Source organism: Ostrinia nubilalis, chromosome 24, assembly GCF_963855985.1.
Source record: "Ostrinia nubilalis chromosome 24, ilOstNubi1.1, whole genome shotgun sequence".
Lineage (NCBI taxonomy): Eukaryota > Metazoa > Arthropoda > Insecta > Lepidoptera > Crambidae > Ostrinia > Ostrinia nubilalis.
This window is the reverse complement of record NC_087111.1, coordinates 6,274,132-6,291,820: the sequence shown is the minus strand read 5'-3', so window position 1 is coordinate 6,291,820 and position 17,689 is coordinate 6,274,132. Positions and strand designations below refer to the sequence as shown.

Here is a 17,689-nt window from a genome sequence, read left to right as displayed (position 1 = left end):
TTGTTTCGTCTAATCTAATAGGTACGATAAATTGTACCGAAATTATACTAAATAAATAAAAGAAACAAAATTTAAACTACTCAATTTCGTCTTATCTATGAAGCGAACTCTTTTAGATTACCAAGGAAAAGTACTTAGTTCAATTCATGTAGTTTGTCTACTACAAACTAAATAAGGTAGAAATTATTTTGTACTGAAAGATTTCCACTGAATAAAAATGTCTTTAATTGAGGGTAGATACTTACTCCAACTGATCTTCAGCAGAGTTGTTCTTCAACAAAACTCTCAAGGATAATAAAACGAATTATATTTCGAAATCTAATTTTTATTTCGTCGCATTTAGGACCCTACATAAGAAAAATACAATGCCAAAAAAAGTATTCCGATTTGTTCGCTACTTATTTGTTAAAAGTTTTTCTGTACAGACTCAGTACGTTATGGTTAGGGCTACAGTACACTGCATAAGAGCGATAGCGATGCTATAAAAAGTTTTATTTATTTTATAACAAGAATAATAATATGAAGGACTTAACTTGCCATTCTAAACTTCCGAAGTTCCAACTTCATTAAGTTGGTAATTTAATAGTAATGTTGTTGAAACTACGTAGCTGACATACTCCTGTAAGTAGGTATTTTGACAAGCTTGTGATAGTTTGGATGAGTTTGAAAACGAATGAAAATTATTACAGTGAATTCATATTAAAGTTTTTTAAATCAAGGTACATACTTAGTGCATAATGTTTTTTTTTTTCAATTTGACGTCATACAATCCAAATTCAGTGAAAAAATAATCAATTAAATAGACTAATCATGCTTAAACTAATTATAAAGTAGCAATACTATCGCTCTTAGTACATTTTACTAATATCTGACTTACTAATTTATGCTTACATGGCTTACTTAGGTTTAAAATACTTCGGATTTGTAAAAATAGTTACAGTTAGGTTACATTTTCCACTAATAATATCCTTAAGATTAAATTTTATGGTGTGGATTGAAAGGAAGCATTGTTCTAAAGGCTGATATTTCAATCATCGAATAAGTTTTACTGAAGAATAAAAAATATCCATTTTGTTATTGAGATAAAAATATCCGACGGTTGAAAAATCAACCATAAAGCAATTAAGTGCTTTTTCTTTTTAATTCACCTACTCAAAAAAAATCGTTTGTTAATAGCTGGGATCAAAAATTTTGTAGCCCAAAATTACAAATAAACACTAAATAATTATTCTCGATTCTTCTTTTATCTTCGAAAATCTACCTTGGACCTGAAAATTCAATATTATCCTGTTCAGTGGAATGGTACCTTAAAATTGTTTTAGGTATTCATTCAACTGACATACGAAGTTCGCGAGTTTTTCATTTCTTCAAATTGGAGTGCTCTTACTGTTCAATTTGCGAAGTTATAATCCGCAATCGAAAAAATCTTAAATGAAAGTAATAAAATAACATTTACATTGTGTCTATTGTCGCGTGAATATACAATACAGTGTATTGCGAATCGGTGGCTGAGTTTTTTCGGAAAATTATCTAACTTCTAATAACATAAATAAACATAACGTCTCCTCTCTTGTATCGTTTTATAATAGAGTTATCGTATTAACAGTATAACGTTCTATTAAGTTCTTAAGATAAATTAGAGCAATATCTTGCCTTTGGTTGTAAAGACAAGTTTGAAAATTATAATTTTTCAGGCACTCTTCATTCCCCGGTATCTCCTATGTTCTTCTGATTAATTTTGTGCAATGATAGTATAAAATTATCCTGGGACAAGCTTGACCTTCACTGGTTGGGTTTTTATTGGCGATCAAGTTGTAGATCCTGGTTATACAGGAGTTGCAGCAGTTGGATCGAGAGGTGGGAACAGTCCCGAATCTTTCTGATAACTTTTTTTAGTACTATTAAAAGCTAAAGGTCACTTACTGACTCACTCATCACGAAATCTCAGAAACTAGAAGTGCTAGAAGACTCAAATTTTGCATGGGGTTTCCTTTTAGAACGTAGATGCTCACTAAGGCGGGATGTTGCAAAGTTCAACCCCTAAGGAGGTAAAACGGAGTCCACGCGTACTAAGTCGCAGGCGGCCGCTAGTACTTAGGTACATAAATGAGTTTATCGCACTATTCTACAAATCCGAAGTAACATTTTTATTAGACACAAGAAATGGAAAGGTCAAGGCATGGTACCATTAGTCCATTAGTAGACAGATACTGTAGCGAAATTCCGTGGTCATAAACAATTAATATCCACATACAACCACATTATTATCTATGCAAAGAAACTACATCAAAGAAAGTTTAGTATTTAAATTAAACATCAATTTGTCGAATTAATATTTTTTTCCAAGCGTAGTTTCCCCACACGGTGTCTGCATATTTCACCTACAATTATTATTAACTTATTATTAATTTATGTCAATTGTGCACTATTAACAATATTTACAAACACCGACATAGTTATTTTTATTTTATATTAATAAATCTTAAAGCGAAAGTTTCGTTAGGCCGGTCAATAATATATAGGTCATTTCATATCCATGTTGTACAAAAACCTATTTTTTAACGAAAAGGATACCTTGTACATAATATCAGTAAAATATTGAAAGAGGTTAGCATAAAAATGAATATCTTATGCTTGTTTTATTAAAAAGAGAATACTGACAACAGTACCGCGATCTCTTCAACTTTGGACGCGGTTGAAGCCGCAGGCAACAGTTAGTACAGTCAGCGTCAAATAGTTCGTGACACCCAAAGTGGCCAAAAAGTTGACAACACCTTATTCAAATTGTAACAAAGACGTTGCGAACTTTTTAGCTACTTTGGGTGTCACGAACTATTTGACGCTGACTGTAGGTAAAGCCTGGTCCGTGAGCACGTAGAATCCCGTCCAATGACCCCAAGCTACCCATCCTTATCGCTCGCGCGTAATTATATTGCTGTCGCGACTGTGCGACGCGCGCCCGCAGTGAGTGTGCGAGCGCGACAGCAACATAATTACGTGGATTCTACGTGCTCACGGACCAGGCTTTACCCAATTTTAACAGTGAACTTTGATCTTTTAATTCAATACTCTACTTTATAGTAACAATATATCAACCGACCTAAAGAATTACGTATGTACTTAAATATTTTATTGTTTCTATGAAACATGAAATTAATAAAAAGCGATATGCCGAAGTGATGTGTAGTTTATATAGAAATTATGTATTTTTACACATTTTTGAAACATGCGTTGTGAATAGAATATATTATGCAAAATATATTGTAACATTTAGACAATAATAATGTCATACAAATACTTTTAACTTATTTTTACGTTTTGTGGCAGTGCCAATTGTGAAATAATTCTATTTTATTTGAAATACAATTACAAGATTAGTACCAATACCAAAATTTACCCTATAATAGCCAATTATATAAATAAACTATATAACATTGCTAATAAATACATGAAAATATAGACTTATAATACTTTATAAAATACAGGGTGGCCCAGAAAGTAATGTCAAATCAGGAGATAGAATACCCTTCGGACTATATTTTTTTTAAACTCCAATCCTTATATCTCTATTGTCAATAACTAATCACAGAAGAAAATGTAACCAAGTTCAGTTCAATATTTTGATCTTAATGATTCATATAGATGAGATCGTCACAAATTATAACAATCTACAATACTGTACGACATCAAAGGGTACCTTGGAGTAGATAGATTTTCTGAATTTGACACTACTTTTAGACAACCGTATTAACACTTTAAGGATAAACAAACTAAAATAAATATTTATACGTGAAAAACAATTGGCAATGAAAATCAAATTTAAGACACTAAACGTAAATTAGTTCTACATATTACCTACTATCACATGGATTAAAATACTTCTGACTTCTATTTGCAATGTCAATATACACTTCACATAACAACATAATAGGAATTAATACTATAGTTACTAAATTCACAACAGCCTATATTATAAAACATCTTCACTAAAGTTAGACATTTCTTTGGTCATTCCAAAACACATCGAAATACTTCAAATCTTCCCTGAATTTATACACTTGCCAAAGTTACCTAATTTATACATCGTTATATATATTTTAATAAAAACAACCTGACTAAATCTCTGAGGAATAATTATTTATAAATAAGTAACGACTAGGTTTGAAACGTCTTATGCAACAACGTAAGTGAAAATCAACACAGTTAGACCGTGGTTTATATTAAAGTCTTAATTACATCACAGTATCGCGGTCTTTGGTGTCGACCTCAAGCATTGACAATCATAGAAAACTCTCAGAGGCTCTGGTCTCCTCTCGGTCGACGGCAGACACGATTTCAACACCCTCGTCATAGTTATGCACTTTGGTAGTATTATTCACACAGTAATGCTGGTCAGGATCACCGTACTGGCTGTGGTAGAACTCCTCACGCATCATATGATTTAAGTTAGAACACCTGAAGAAGAGAATCTCTTGGAACGGCTTCCTAAAGTCTCTGTTGAGAGTCGCGTAAATTATGGGGTTAAGCAAACTGTTTATGTAACCTAACCATAGGAACAACGCACTGATGGCGTCTGGGATGGCCCCTTCTTCGAGGAACGGCCTTATGAGGGCCAGCACGAAGAATGGAAACCAGCAGATGACGAATGCCGACATTATAATGCCGAGGGTTGTCGACGCCTTTCGCTCTTTAGCGAGCTGGAACCGCAGCTTCTTCTGGTGTGGCGAGTGGGTGGTGTGAAGTAAGTCTTTGGCAATGTGGCTTTTTTGAGCAAAATTTGAGAGGGACGAGCGAATTCTGTTCGCTGTAAGCTTGTTACTGCTCTCTGAGGATTGTCTTCGTCTCTCTTTGACCTGGAGTTTATTATTGTCTGGAGTCTGACCCACTTGGGACGTGGAGCGGTTGATGGTGTGGATAGGTTTTGTGGGAGTCTTTTGGGCCAGCATCGGACACTGCGACTCATTCGACTTTCGCTGCCCGCTGAAGCATCTCCCTATAGTGCTTTCTGTTTTCTCTACACTGATCTGTAAAGACAATAATTATGTGATTAGCCTTCAATTACAGGGCAACTGGTTTATTAAGTGTTGGTTGTTAATTTCTAAAGATTGTGACATCTTCAATTAAACAAATCGAGAAATTGCACTACATTGTTTCGTGGGATCTAGTTTTTACTGTAGTTAATATTGCTTTGACAGACTTGAATCGACCCGTATGTCTTTGAAAAAATTACGGTTCTTTGTTTCAAATGTTACCTTAAGGCATCGATTCAATGGGGTTGTTGATACCACGTCTTTTTATTGGCTGTCTCGACTCTTTCATAAATTATGTATGGGAAAGGAATTTGTCACGAATTTTTTTCACAACTCAATAGATTGATTTTTTAATAATTTTTTAGAACAATTCAAGTAATGTGTTATTGTGTGTTGTAGTGCCTTATTGATTGATGATGTCTACAACCCATTTGAGTCATACGGGGACTATTATCAGGTTATGTTATGACCTCAGTGTTACCTACTACAATCTACCCTATAAAAAAGATTGTTTAATTCAAGTATTATACTTACAGTAGTATTTGTGCTAGCAGTAGACCCTCTGGCAGTTGGTTGAGCTGCCTGCGTCCCTAGCAGCCTCGCTTCAGCCGCCCCTCCATTCTTGACATTGATTTCAAGATAGCAGTGCGTCTCAAGATGGGACTGCGCTCGCTTCTCATCCTTCACAATCTTCCTAGCAGCGCTAAATATCTTGTAATAAACAACCATCATCACCGTGAGCGGTATGTAAAACGAAACGAGCGTCGCGTAAATCTGATACACCTTATTTTGGGACACCAAACATGACGTATCAGTCTTCTCATTACCCAAAATTAGAACTGGCGGCAGCGATATGAAAGCAGCACTCATCCAGACTATGAAGACACAAAAAAACATTCTCCTAGGCGTTCTCTTGACACCGTACTCCAAGGGTTTCGTGATCGCATAGTATCGGTCAACAGATATCATGCACAGGTTGAGAATACTGGCAGCGCACGAGAGAACGTCACTCGATACCCAGAAATCACAGATCACAGGTCCGAAAGGCCATGTTCCCATTATGTCGTACACCATAGCTATCGGCATCACTATGATAGCTACGCACAGATCGCTCACTGCCAACGATACGATCAAGTAATTGCTGGGTCTTCTCAATTTTCTGACTAAGCACACGGCGATGCAAACAAGAATGTTGCCGATGATGGTCCCAGATATGACTATGAGGAATATAATGGAGAGAATAATACTGAAGGCGGTGGAGTATTTGTAGTGCTTTATGTGGATTGGCTGGATAAAAGTCGAGTTGTCTTCGAAAAGAGTCCAGTTGAGTGTGGAGTTCGGACTGGTGAAGTTGAAATCAATGTCCAGCGATTCGTTGATGTCTTCCGAGGCCACCACAGCGTTGACTTGGAGCAATACTAAAGATACCAGTATGAGAAGACGCGAAGATAAAGCAACAAAGTTGGGCAGTGAACAGTAGTTAAGACTTTGAGTCGCCATACGAATCCCTGGCTTGGGTGTCGTTGAAGATCGTTCTATTGACTATGCCATACATTGGTTTTGATTGTCTTCTTTTTGTTTCCACGCGATCAAAAGCAGGATGCAAAACGAAAAGAATGCCGAGTCAGGTCTGAAAAACTACTTCGTCATGTAACTTTTTGGATTTCCGTGCTTGATTACAATTGGGAATCAGTTCTAATTGACATATCGCTTGGATTGACTTTCCAATCCCGGGCATAGCCATTGGAATCCGGGTCGTTCGGGGTTTTCGTTCTTATGGCTTGGGTAATACAGTTTGTTTTCGCTTGCAGTGACTTTGGTATAAATTGGTAGAGCTTGTTGGTTGTTTTATTGCTTGAAGGTAGTTCGAGTGGCTGCTAGTTCAATATCCCGTCTGTGGGAAGCTTCATTAGTGCCGTTGATTGGTGAAGAAATTTTCCAATCTGAAAAGAAAGAAAAAGTGTTTAACTTCGGATACAAATCGCTAGGGAGCTATAAGGTTAAAAGTTGACGAACAATGTTCAAGCTTTTGTATGTTATCTTTGCCGATTCTCCATATTTTAGCGACTCATTATTATGGATGGAATATAATGGTTTCGAGTATCATTGAGCCGTAAAATGTTGTAGCATTTTCCATCCATTACATCTATTTTAATATTGTGGAATATACTGTTGATTTCAGTTAAAAATCATTATTTAAATCTGAATTGAACAAAAACCTTTTAATGTGTTACCATGAAATACATCTAAATCTGCGATAAGTCCTTCTAGAGTCTGACAAGTGGATAGTTTTAAACGACATAAATGCGCCTCTTGAAATCTTGAGTCTCAAAACGATGTACCTAATCAGTCGCTATAGATTCCAATTCATATTTGCAATGTCTCTAGTTATAATAAAAATAGGGTTTGTATTAAACTGTATCCTAAAATCTGTATTCTGTTACGCACTGGATTCCTATAATTCTATTGCAACTGGTAAGACCATGGAAGCATTGCAAAAAGTCATCATTTGATTTTGCGACGCTATCATTTAGATGATAGCGTCGCAACATGACTTCATTTACCTACGCCATTGAGCTATACATTCCATAATCGTTCCGACGTGGTATCCGTTGAATATGGAAACGTTTTCAATGGCTGCAGACGCTCCGCGTACTATGTGGGTCACGGTTTCCCTTATAAAATATAGGCTCGCTTCTAATGTTAGGGCTCTTATACACCTTGATGGTAATTTTATGGCTTAAGCTGGAACAAGGTTGTATCTGCTAGCTTTTTAGTACCTAAGTATTATTTATGTTGGTTAATCTTTATGAATAAAGGCATTCGATATTTATTTATTAACAAAACAAAGCACTTTCGCACTTAGCACTTAGTGCTCTCTGATTACCGAATAACATTCGGTAACGTTTCTACCCTTAAAATACCAAGTAACGTTATAATTATGTTGCTTAATGTATCATTTTTGCGTACTAAATTAGGCCGAATGGTACGTTTAAAAATACGTGTCGAGTATTTTTTGATAAGTTAACCGACAGACGAATTCAAACTCTTGTTTTTTTACCCAGGAAACATCCTTATTCAAACTTTAAAATAATATCATTTGAATAATTGCAGCGTGGGACGTCCCACCCACCCACAAGGTGGACCGACGACATCGTAAAGGTAGCGGGAAAGCGCTGGACGCAGGCCGCTACCAACCGGGTAACATGGAAAGCAGGGGAGGAGGGAGGCCTATGTTCAGCAGTGGACATCCTATGGCTGAGATGATAATGATAATGATTTGAATAATTCAGAGGACCAAATAACCATTCGATAACATTCTGTCTCAATTTTAATATTTTCCAGCGGTATAAAATTACGATGCTCATAATTTTAATCAACACGCCACTCAATTGAAAAGGCGCGCGAGTATTACCTCCGGGTGCCGTCCTGGCATTCAATCAAGCTGGATCATGTATTTATTATCTAGGACACGTACTATATACAGGACAAAGAATTTTCACTGATATTATTACTGGGAAAATGTTCAGGAATTCTCAATATTTGGCCCCTTTTGGAGATTATTCTGCAAATTAAAAGAGTTTGTATGGAAATTAAAATACAAAATGTGATGAGACTTTTGTTCAAATATTCATTAATACTTCAGTCTTAGCAGAAACCAGCACATTTCATTATATTGAGATGCCGTCTGCACCTACATAAAATTTTAATATTTGTAATAACTATGGAACTGTATAATAAAGCCTCAGTCGCACTACCTCCAACATCCTTCACGTGACTCAAAATCGCAAAAATTGCACTTTTATCAAGAGGTGATGAATTTTAAAGGTGTGAACAAGCCCTAAGGGTTCCCATTGAAGGAAATAAGTGACCGAGCCCGCTTTCACCGAGCGATGACGCGGATACATCGCTAATGGAGTCTAAATAGAACACGCGTAAACCAACATTATTATGTACTTTGTACATGATTTTTATATAAAAGCACCACGTGTAGGTCGCGGGAAACACAGGCAAGTTATAAGTACTTTGTATAGTGCATGAGTTTTATACAAAATCACCGGAAACATAAGCACATTATAGGTAAGTACTTTGTATAGGACATGATTTTTTTTATATAAATGCACCATGTGTCGAGGGAAATATCTGAATACCGCGCAGGACCGTTGAGGAAATTTTTTAGAAGTTAAATCATGTTGCCATGCGAAAAAAATACACGACATTGAATACCTTATGTCATAGATAGTTACATGAACATGGCGCTCATTTAAAACGCATATTAATACCATCAGATCTACGCAAATCAATCTCCAGATCTAAATTGCAACAATGAGCCATTCGCAATAAAAAATAAACACTAAACATATGTTCAGGACTCCATAACTATCATTCAATTGCTCATACAACTCATATAAGGCGAATAAACAATTAACCTGGATAGTAACTGTCTTCTATATTAGTTTTTATTATATTTACACGAATTTGAACTCTAAAATGTTAAGCAGAAAGGTCTCGGGAACATCTACTACGGTGGCTTAATTAAGGTGCGCTCACACTCCGTATATTGCGTGTAACAGACGTGTTAAAATTGAGTGATATGGCTCAACGCAGATAATTTTCATTAAGGTATGTTTCAATTTGAGGGAATTAATTGGAGACAGTCATATTCCCAATTTTAATTGGCTGTAATGAAGATTGCTTTTTAGATATTATTTGGTTACAAAATAAGTACAGACTACAAATATTAAATAATCATAATAATAAATAAATAAATATCTGTGATATTTTACACTGCGCTTCTAGTCCCAAACTAAGCAAAGCTTGTACTATGGGTAGTAGACAACGGATATAAACATACTTAAATACTTTTTTTTTGTTAATACATACTACTTATTATACATAAAAATGACAGCATATCATCTTAAAACATTGTACGACTTTTCCTTTCAGCCAAATGACGTACACTGCTGGACAAAGACCTTTCTCAAGGCTTTCCATAATGAACGGTCCTGCGCTGCCCGCATCCAGGTTCTTCCCGCGATCTTTACCACAATGTCGGTCCACCTAGTAGGAATTATAGAACTTTAAGTAGTTGTAATAGCAACATTTCCTATTTTCAAATGCCGCTATATCAATACAGTACATTGCCAAAGTATTACCTTAATGATCAAAAATTGAATAGGAAGAAGAACGCTTAAAAGAAAGTTTTCCAATAAAATAGGTCTATTCGGCGAGCTGTAATGAAGTATACAGGACATAATAGAACAGCCCGGACAAGCTATTAATTGAAGAGAACCTGTGGCCATACAATAGGCCTTTCAATTCGCCGCGAGCGCTTTTGTGTGAACCCACCTTTAGACAGTTTGACGACCATAATGGGAAATGGTGACGTTCTGTGCCCGTATTAGCTTTTACATTAATATTTTACGAGACAATGAATCATAATTACATTTGAGTACGTAAACCATTGTTTTTAAGGTAAAGGTGCCCTTAAAATTTCAACTCCATAAGTACCCAGTTGGTTTACTTTAAAAAAAATCAGGCATTCGTGTGCTGAAATCACTTGTTTAGTATTAAAACTAAAGAAGTCCAAAATAATGATCAATGGTAATTTAAAATTAAAATAAAGTATGCAGTTCATTTAAAATTAAAACAAATGTTTAGTTAGTCCAGTCAATGAATGCTTTAACGACGGTGTAGAGAGAAATCCGTGGAACACAATTTCTAACCTCGGGACTTTATTTAGACTAGTTAGGAGGTGAACATAGCAAAAGTCCCCGCCCTTAGCCCTTGAGCCGGCGGGGAGAGGGGGGTTTAAAGGTACCACTTTTCGGTTTTTCGCTTAATCCTCGGAAACTATGCGTCCTAGTGACATGGCTACTATGAACCAAAAAAAGCTTATTCAATTTGCTACAGGTGAGACAGTCAAGTTTTTCTATATCTTGTATAGTTTTTGCGGCATCTGCTCTAGAAGGTCTGTAATATTGGAAATTTTAATTTTGTCTTACATGTTCCCATCAGGAGAAAATCGACTAAATCAATATTAAGCAAACATTATAGACATGCGGGAGCATGTTAAGCCTAGTTCCAGGGAGGGGACTGCATTGTGCGTATATTTAGACGAACTAATTGGAGCCACTTTTGACTCCTCATCACTCAAAAAGCACTGTGCATTAACATTTCAAATTAGGCTCATGTGTTGAGACTTGCAAGATAAACATCAGCTTCAAATTTCATAAATATACCTCAGTCGGTTATTTAGGTATTGACTTTCAAAAATCGACATTTAGGACACTAAAATCTATCTATCACCTGAAATGTTAAAATTTACTGGTTTTTTATTTGTTCCTTTGTATTTACACAACTACCTATCTGGATGCCAAATTTGAACCTTCAAGGTCATCTGGAAGTGGTTAGAATTTGGTCTTATAGGTCAGCCATGTAGATTTTTAGACGTCAATACCTAAAGAACCGTTTGAGGTATATTTATGAAATTTGAAGCTGATGTTTACCTTGTAAGTCTCAACACATGAGCCAAATTTAAAGTGTTAATGCACAGTACTTTTTGAGTGATGAGGAGTCAGAAGTGGCTCCAATTGGTTCGTCTAAATATACGCACGGTGCAGTCCCCTCCCTGGAACTAGACTTAACATGCTCCTGCATGTCTAGAATATTAGCTCAATGTTGATTTAGTCGATTTTCTCCTGATGGAAACATGTAAGACAAAAATCAAATTTTCAATATTACAGACCTTCTAGAGCTGATGCCGCGAAAACTATACAAGATATAGAAAAACTTGACTATCTCACCTGTAGCAAATTGAATAAGCTTTTTTTGGTTCATAGTAGTCATGTCACTAGGACGCATAGTTTCCGAGGATTAAGCGAAAAACCGAAAAGTGGTACCTTTAAACCCCCCTCTCCCCGCCGGCTCAAGGGCTAAGGGCGGGGACTTTTGCTATGTTCACCTTCTAACTAGTCTAAATAAAGTCCCGAAGTCAAAAATTGTGTTCCATGGATTTCCATCTATAATGCTTTATTGACTGGACTAAGTTACATTATGTTCTTCAAAATTTTCAGATTTTAAAGAAAATTAAGAATTGGTACTTTTTTATCTGTTGCTACGTAGGTCGACAACTGACACATTTCTGACTATAAAACGTTGTTGCAAAAAACATAACCCACCTTCTGGCAATTTTTTTACCTTCACGTGCATTTTTGACTAAACTAAGTAAGAAACGTTATGCCACCCTTCACGCTTCATTTATAGGTAATATTGAAATTATATTGAATACTGAATTAATTAAAAATCACATTTGCCGATACAATCCGGCTTATTACTTCCCGAACCGCAATCATCTAATTAATTTGTCTCGGCTCCAAAACAAGAAATCATTCCGTTCATTCGTTCCAGTCATTCATCAATCTTCCGGTCTCAGACATTCATTCTGGACGTATCTAATCTCCCCATCGATCTTTGCCCCGGATTTTGTATCCCTGAATATATTTTACAGCGTGGTTACTTCATTCAGGTCAAGAAACTATACTGTATAACTTTGATATTTTATAAGCGGAAGAATGCCATAACAGCCATAATTAATATGCTATCTTTTCACGATTTAAGTACGACTTGCAAATAGATATTTTGATGCAAGCTCCAAACACTGTTGTTATTAAATTACTGTCTCCTTCTAGCATACAGTATTTGGTTTTGTAAAACAACGCCCATCAGTCAGGGGTGGTTGTACACATGAAATTAACAAGAAAAATATAAATTTTTAACTGTGATTTTATTAGTAAAAAACCTTGTTCATAATATATATATTTAAGTTTTTATTAGAGAGTTAAATCTATACTTAATTCTGTACATGAAATATATTTTCAAAATAACTATCAGGGGGTGATTAGTTATCGATACTGATTTTTTTTTTATGTGATAGGAGGCAAACGAGCAGACGGATCACCTGATAAATATAAATTAAGCAAGCAATTGCCGTCGCCCATGTACACCCGCAACATCAGTGAAGTCACAAGTGCGCTGCCAACCTTTTAAATCCCATTCCCCCCCAATTGGGCCTCCGGTATCCTCACTCACTCGGCGAAACACAGCGCAAGCGCTGCTTCACGCCGGTTTTTTGTGAGGCCGTGGTATCACTCTGGTCGAGCCGGCCCATTCATGCCGAAGCGTGGCTCTCCCACGGAAAATGCAATCAGTAAATTTTTTGTCTGTCTGTCTGTCTGTCTGTCTGTGTGTATGTTCCTTATAGAAACAAAAACTACTCGACGGATGTTAACGAAACTTGGTACAATTATTCTTCATACTCCTGGGCAGGTTATAGTATACTTAAGAATTCCCACGGGAACGGGATTTAGCGGGAAAATCCTTTTGTATGAAAAATCTAAACCGCTTAAGTTAGACGCTTGAAATTTGGCATGTAGGTACCTTAGTAAACTTAAAGCTTAGTTACAACAGGATATTGCAAAATTCCCACGGGAACGGGAGTTAGCGGGAAAAAACATTTGTATGAAAAAATCTAAACCGCGTAAGATAGATGAAGGGGGTAAAACGGGATCCACGCGTACGAAGTCGCGGGCGGCCGCTAGTGTTTAATATTTTGATGACTTAGCACCCATTAGGATGTGTGATAAGTACTAAAAAATATGAATTTTAGAGAACCTTTTAAAACGACCCAACAAAGACCCATCTCTAAAAAATGTCCTTGTATCAAAATAAAATATTAATATTTAACTTTTTGTAAACAAAATCCTCTTTATATGTAACATACGCAAACTGTTATTTTAATTAAATCACCCCTTTTTAGAGCATAAATTGAAATAACTCTGTACCGCCGGGGGCTTAGCAAAAACTTGATGAGCTGAAAACCCGGTGCGTTAGTGATGTGCGTAGAGTTATCGATAGATTTTTAAGTTATTTACCTGTACTCAGTATTCGTCCACGCACAAGGCGGACTGACGAACGTCCTGTGGCTGAAATGATGATGATGATGAGTCAGTATTTCCCTAATACAACTTAGTTTGACAACAGTTTTCGTGGGCAGCTACTAATTATTGAAAGAAGTATTTCTTCTTTTTGCAAAACCGTCACATATACGAGTACAGGTATTTCACCGTGTTTGCGTCCCAGTCTCAGTTGGTGAGATTAAAAAAAATACTGTCCTTCAAAGCTTCATACCTGCTAACACCTAGGAATCCAACAAACATAAAATACCTAAATACAATTTTGGCTATAAAACAGCTCAACTCTGACGACAAAAAATAAAAGCCGACCCATCCCTTAATACGTGGTTCACCAAAATAATACACAGCCAGATTACTCCGGGTCCACACGTGGGTGATCCATTCAGAAGTGTACCTTACCCCTTTGGTAATAAAGACGAGGTATTACAGAAGATTATAATGCTGGGACCGGAGGATTACGAACCAAATGAGGTCGAGATGTCAGTTTCCAATTGCTGGGACACAACGTATTTTTGAACGGAGGTGTTCGGAAAATGACAGCTGTAGCGACCGGATGGATAAAGGGTTCGTTTGGAACACCTTTTAAAATTTGAATATTGTAGCGTTCTTTTTATTACTTTTTGTGCTTTTTTGTCTGTGAAAAAAAGGCTATTGGGAAATTTCCGAATGGAAGCCCAAAAACCTTTTGTATCGTATTTAACTAATAAAGCTTCGTATGAATAATTTTGAGATAATATCTCAATTTGAGTAAGTAGGTACTCGTAGTACTTCTTCCATATTTCTTTCTTTCATACTTTCACACTCTTTCTGTTTTTAAATTCTCGGGCAACATGGAAAGCATTGTGGGAGGCCTATGTTCAGCAGCAGTGGACGTCCTATGGCTGAGATGATGATGATGATTTTATTAGTCTTTATGTAATCTTTTAATACAACTATTGAAATTATTGGTAACTAGGTATGTACATAATTAGTGTCGACATTCCTATTTTCTCAACTAAATATATTCTAGCTAGACCTAACAACTTTATGATATCTTTAATTAAACAAGAAAAATGTGGGCAAATATTGTATCTTTACTGCTTTCTTCTAGGGACTTTAATGGGCAGTTACTTCGCCTTATTTTGATTTTACTGCTCTTTTACGTTTTTGTTTATTCTTATGTTCTGGGAACGGTAACAGCACGTGTTTAACGTCACGCAATTAATCTATTCTATCATATATCTTTGAAATGCTTGAGTGTTGAGTCAGTGGGGGCAAAATACGGGTATCTTTAGTTCACAGTTCTATCACCACATCTCATAATGCTTTGACCACACCAACGCGTGCAGCTCGCCATCGCCAGGCGATCACGGCGCGACGCGACCTGTCATAGGTCGCGTGACCTGTCATTGGCCTTTGATCGCGCTGGCGATGGCGACATTGGCGATCTACACGCGTTGGTGTGGTTGAAGCTTAGGTAGCGGGAAGGCGCTGCTAACTGGCTTATCTGGAAATCATCGGGAGAGACCTATGTTCAACAGTGGACGTTCTGTGGTTGAAACGATGATGACGAATAATAATCCTCCGTGGTTGAGGATTCCGGGAGTAGCTCGCTTCCACCTTCGGCCTGATCATCATTTACCATCAGATGAGATACAGGCCAAGAGCTTCCTTGTTTTGATAAAAAAAATATTATCACTGTCAATTTTTTAGTTTTTTAGCAAGCCTATAAAGTAATGGCGGCTGTGGCAGATGATGGGTGCAGATCAAAACTTGAATTTGCCTCTGGGTCATGCTCTTGCAGTGGAGATTAATCATATGCCATTTTTTTATTGAGAATTTAGCTTAGCTGATAAAAGAAAGGCAAACCAAGAACAGTTATTAAAAAAGAATTTGAATTTGAACATATTCGGTCAACTCTAGCTGCAGTCCGATTACAATGAAAGTTCTTATCGACTTTTTATCTCTCTTACTTCAGCGAATTTTGCAGCTTGTGTAACAAAGACAGATGTTTCCGGAATCAGTTATCTGTTTTACAAAGGAATTACTTTATCAAAGGATTTTCTGAGCAGAGACTAGCTAATAGGCTTGAGAAGCACTGATTGATACAATCGGAGAATTTGAATAATTTGCATTATTCTATCTAACTTAGTCATCTGAATATAAGCGAAGACTATCTCAAAGAGAATTACTAGTCTATGTGTTGTTTAAATGCAACACATTTTTTTAATTAGAAAAAAAAAAATCTTTGGACAATTTCACACAGCGCCAGCTAGCCCCAAAGTAACCAACTTAATGCTTGTGTTATGGGTGCTAGCTTAACGGATATAATATTTATATACGTTTTGTTAATACATACATATTATAACATAGTAACAAATGAATGGCTTAATTCGTTAAAACAAAGAAACATCGACTATAATAAAGGTGAAATGGCAAAAATTGACTTCTCAAGATTTTTCACTTCACTATTGAAATTCCTATAAAAATGCCTTCCAAACTTTAGATACATAGTTTTAAAGAGAAGTGTGTTAGTAAGTTACTATGATTGAATTAATTTTACACGCGTGTGATGAAGTATGACGACGCGTGTGAATAAAATTCACAAGGCCAAAGCCACGGGCAAAAGCTGGTAGGTATTTAAGTTGAATATTAAAACAATAGCTGTTTGCTTCAGTCATTCACTTTGCTTTGATCGTATAACCTACATTAATACGACAATCAGAACATCAAAGCATTTACTCGGCCACTTACGCCTTCAAATAAAACCTCATTTTTCAGTACACACACGCGATGTTTTGCACTCCTAACCCATTCCATTTTCAGCTCTGCTTCCTGGACGTAAGGATCTTAATCATTTTTGTGTACAATAGGCATAACATAACGAGTGACCAAAACAATATTTCCATTGAAGTCAAGCTGACACGGGTCTGACCAAAGGGGAGACAGGGGAACAATGGTCTTGATGGAACCCTCCTTGCCGTGGTCATTCCGGCAAGGGGAAACGTCTTTTAACTTAGGGTCGAACTTGAGGGATAGTCTGCCCCAGATATTAGTATAATGTTAAGTTTTTGTTAGGACTATATAAGGGTAAAGGCGTAGGTTTCTGCATAGTTGCTAAAATTTATGTTGGTTAGTAATTAATTTATTTAGTAATGCTACATTATGATCCCTAGATCATCCTAATTTGGTGGCCCTTGCTCTAGCCTAAAGTAACATTCGTGACAGATTTTATTTCGAAACCGCTTCACGGAGCTAAGTAACTATACAAAAAAGCTTTGGAACGAAGCAATTTCTGATTAGAATTTTATGTAGAGGAGTTGATCTCAATCGATCATCTGACCTAGTGGTTCATGTGCCGCACTACTATACAGGAAGTTACGGATTTAATTTACTTAATACGTTGATATACGGTTCATTGGAATTTCTCATTTTATGAAATTAAATCGCGTGGATATACAAACTACTGACAAGAGCAAACATTCACAAATATTAAACCTAGATCCACCAAATTCATCCTCTTGGGAGCCATTGTCATACTGATATTAAATTACTTGCTGTATTTCATTCGATTCGACATTCGACGTGATACCGATATTGATGCCAAACTTTTGTCCAAAACAATGACATTGTTTGAAACGAATTTGTGGAAATGTAATTTGTTAGCGTTCAAACATTTATCGTTGGAATCCGAGAACGAATATG

General features: G+C 36.4%; 1 protein-coding gene across 1 annotated transcript in view; it reads right to left on the bottom strand.

Annotated features, from left to right (window-relative positions):
• Positions 1-981: 981 nt before the first annotated feature.
• LOC135083922 (5-hydroxytryptamine receptor 1) overlaps positions 982-17,689 on the bottom strand; it is a 134,805-nt gene continuing 118,097 nt past the window's right edge. Inside the window, exons 4-5 of the mRNA XM_063978677.1 lie at positions 5,565-6,973; positions 982-5,024 (exon numbers count right to left, since the gene is read on the bottom strand). Of these exons, the coding sequence (XP_063834747.1) occupies positions 4,281-5,024; positions 5,565-6,530 (1,710 nt within the window). The 5' untranslated portion in view covers positions 6,531-6,973 and the 3' untranslated portion in view covers positions 982-4,280. The remainder of the gene's footprint in view (positions 5,025-5,564; positions 6,974-17,689) is intronic.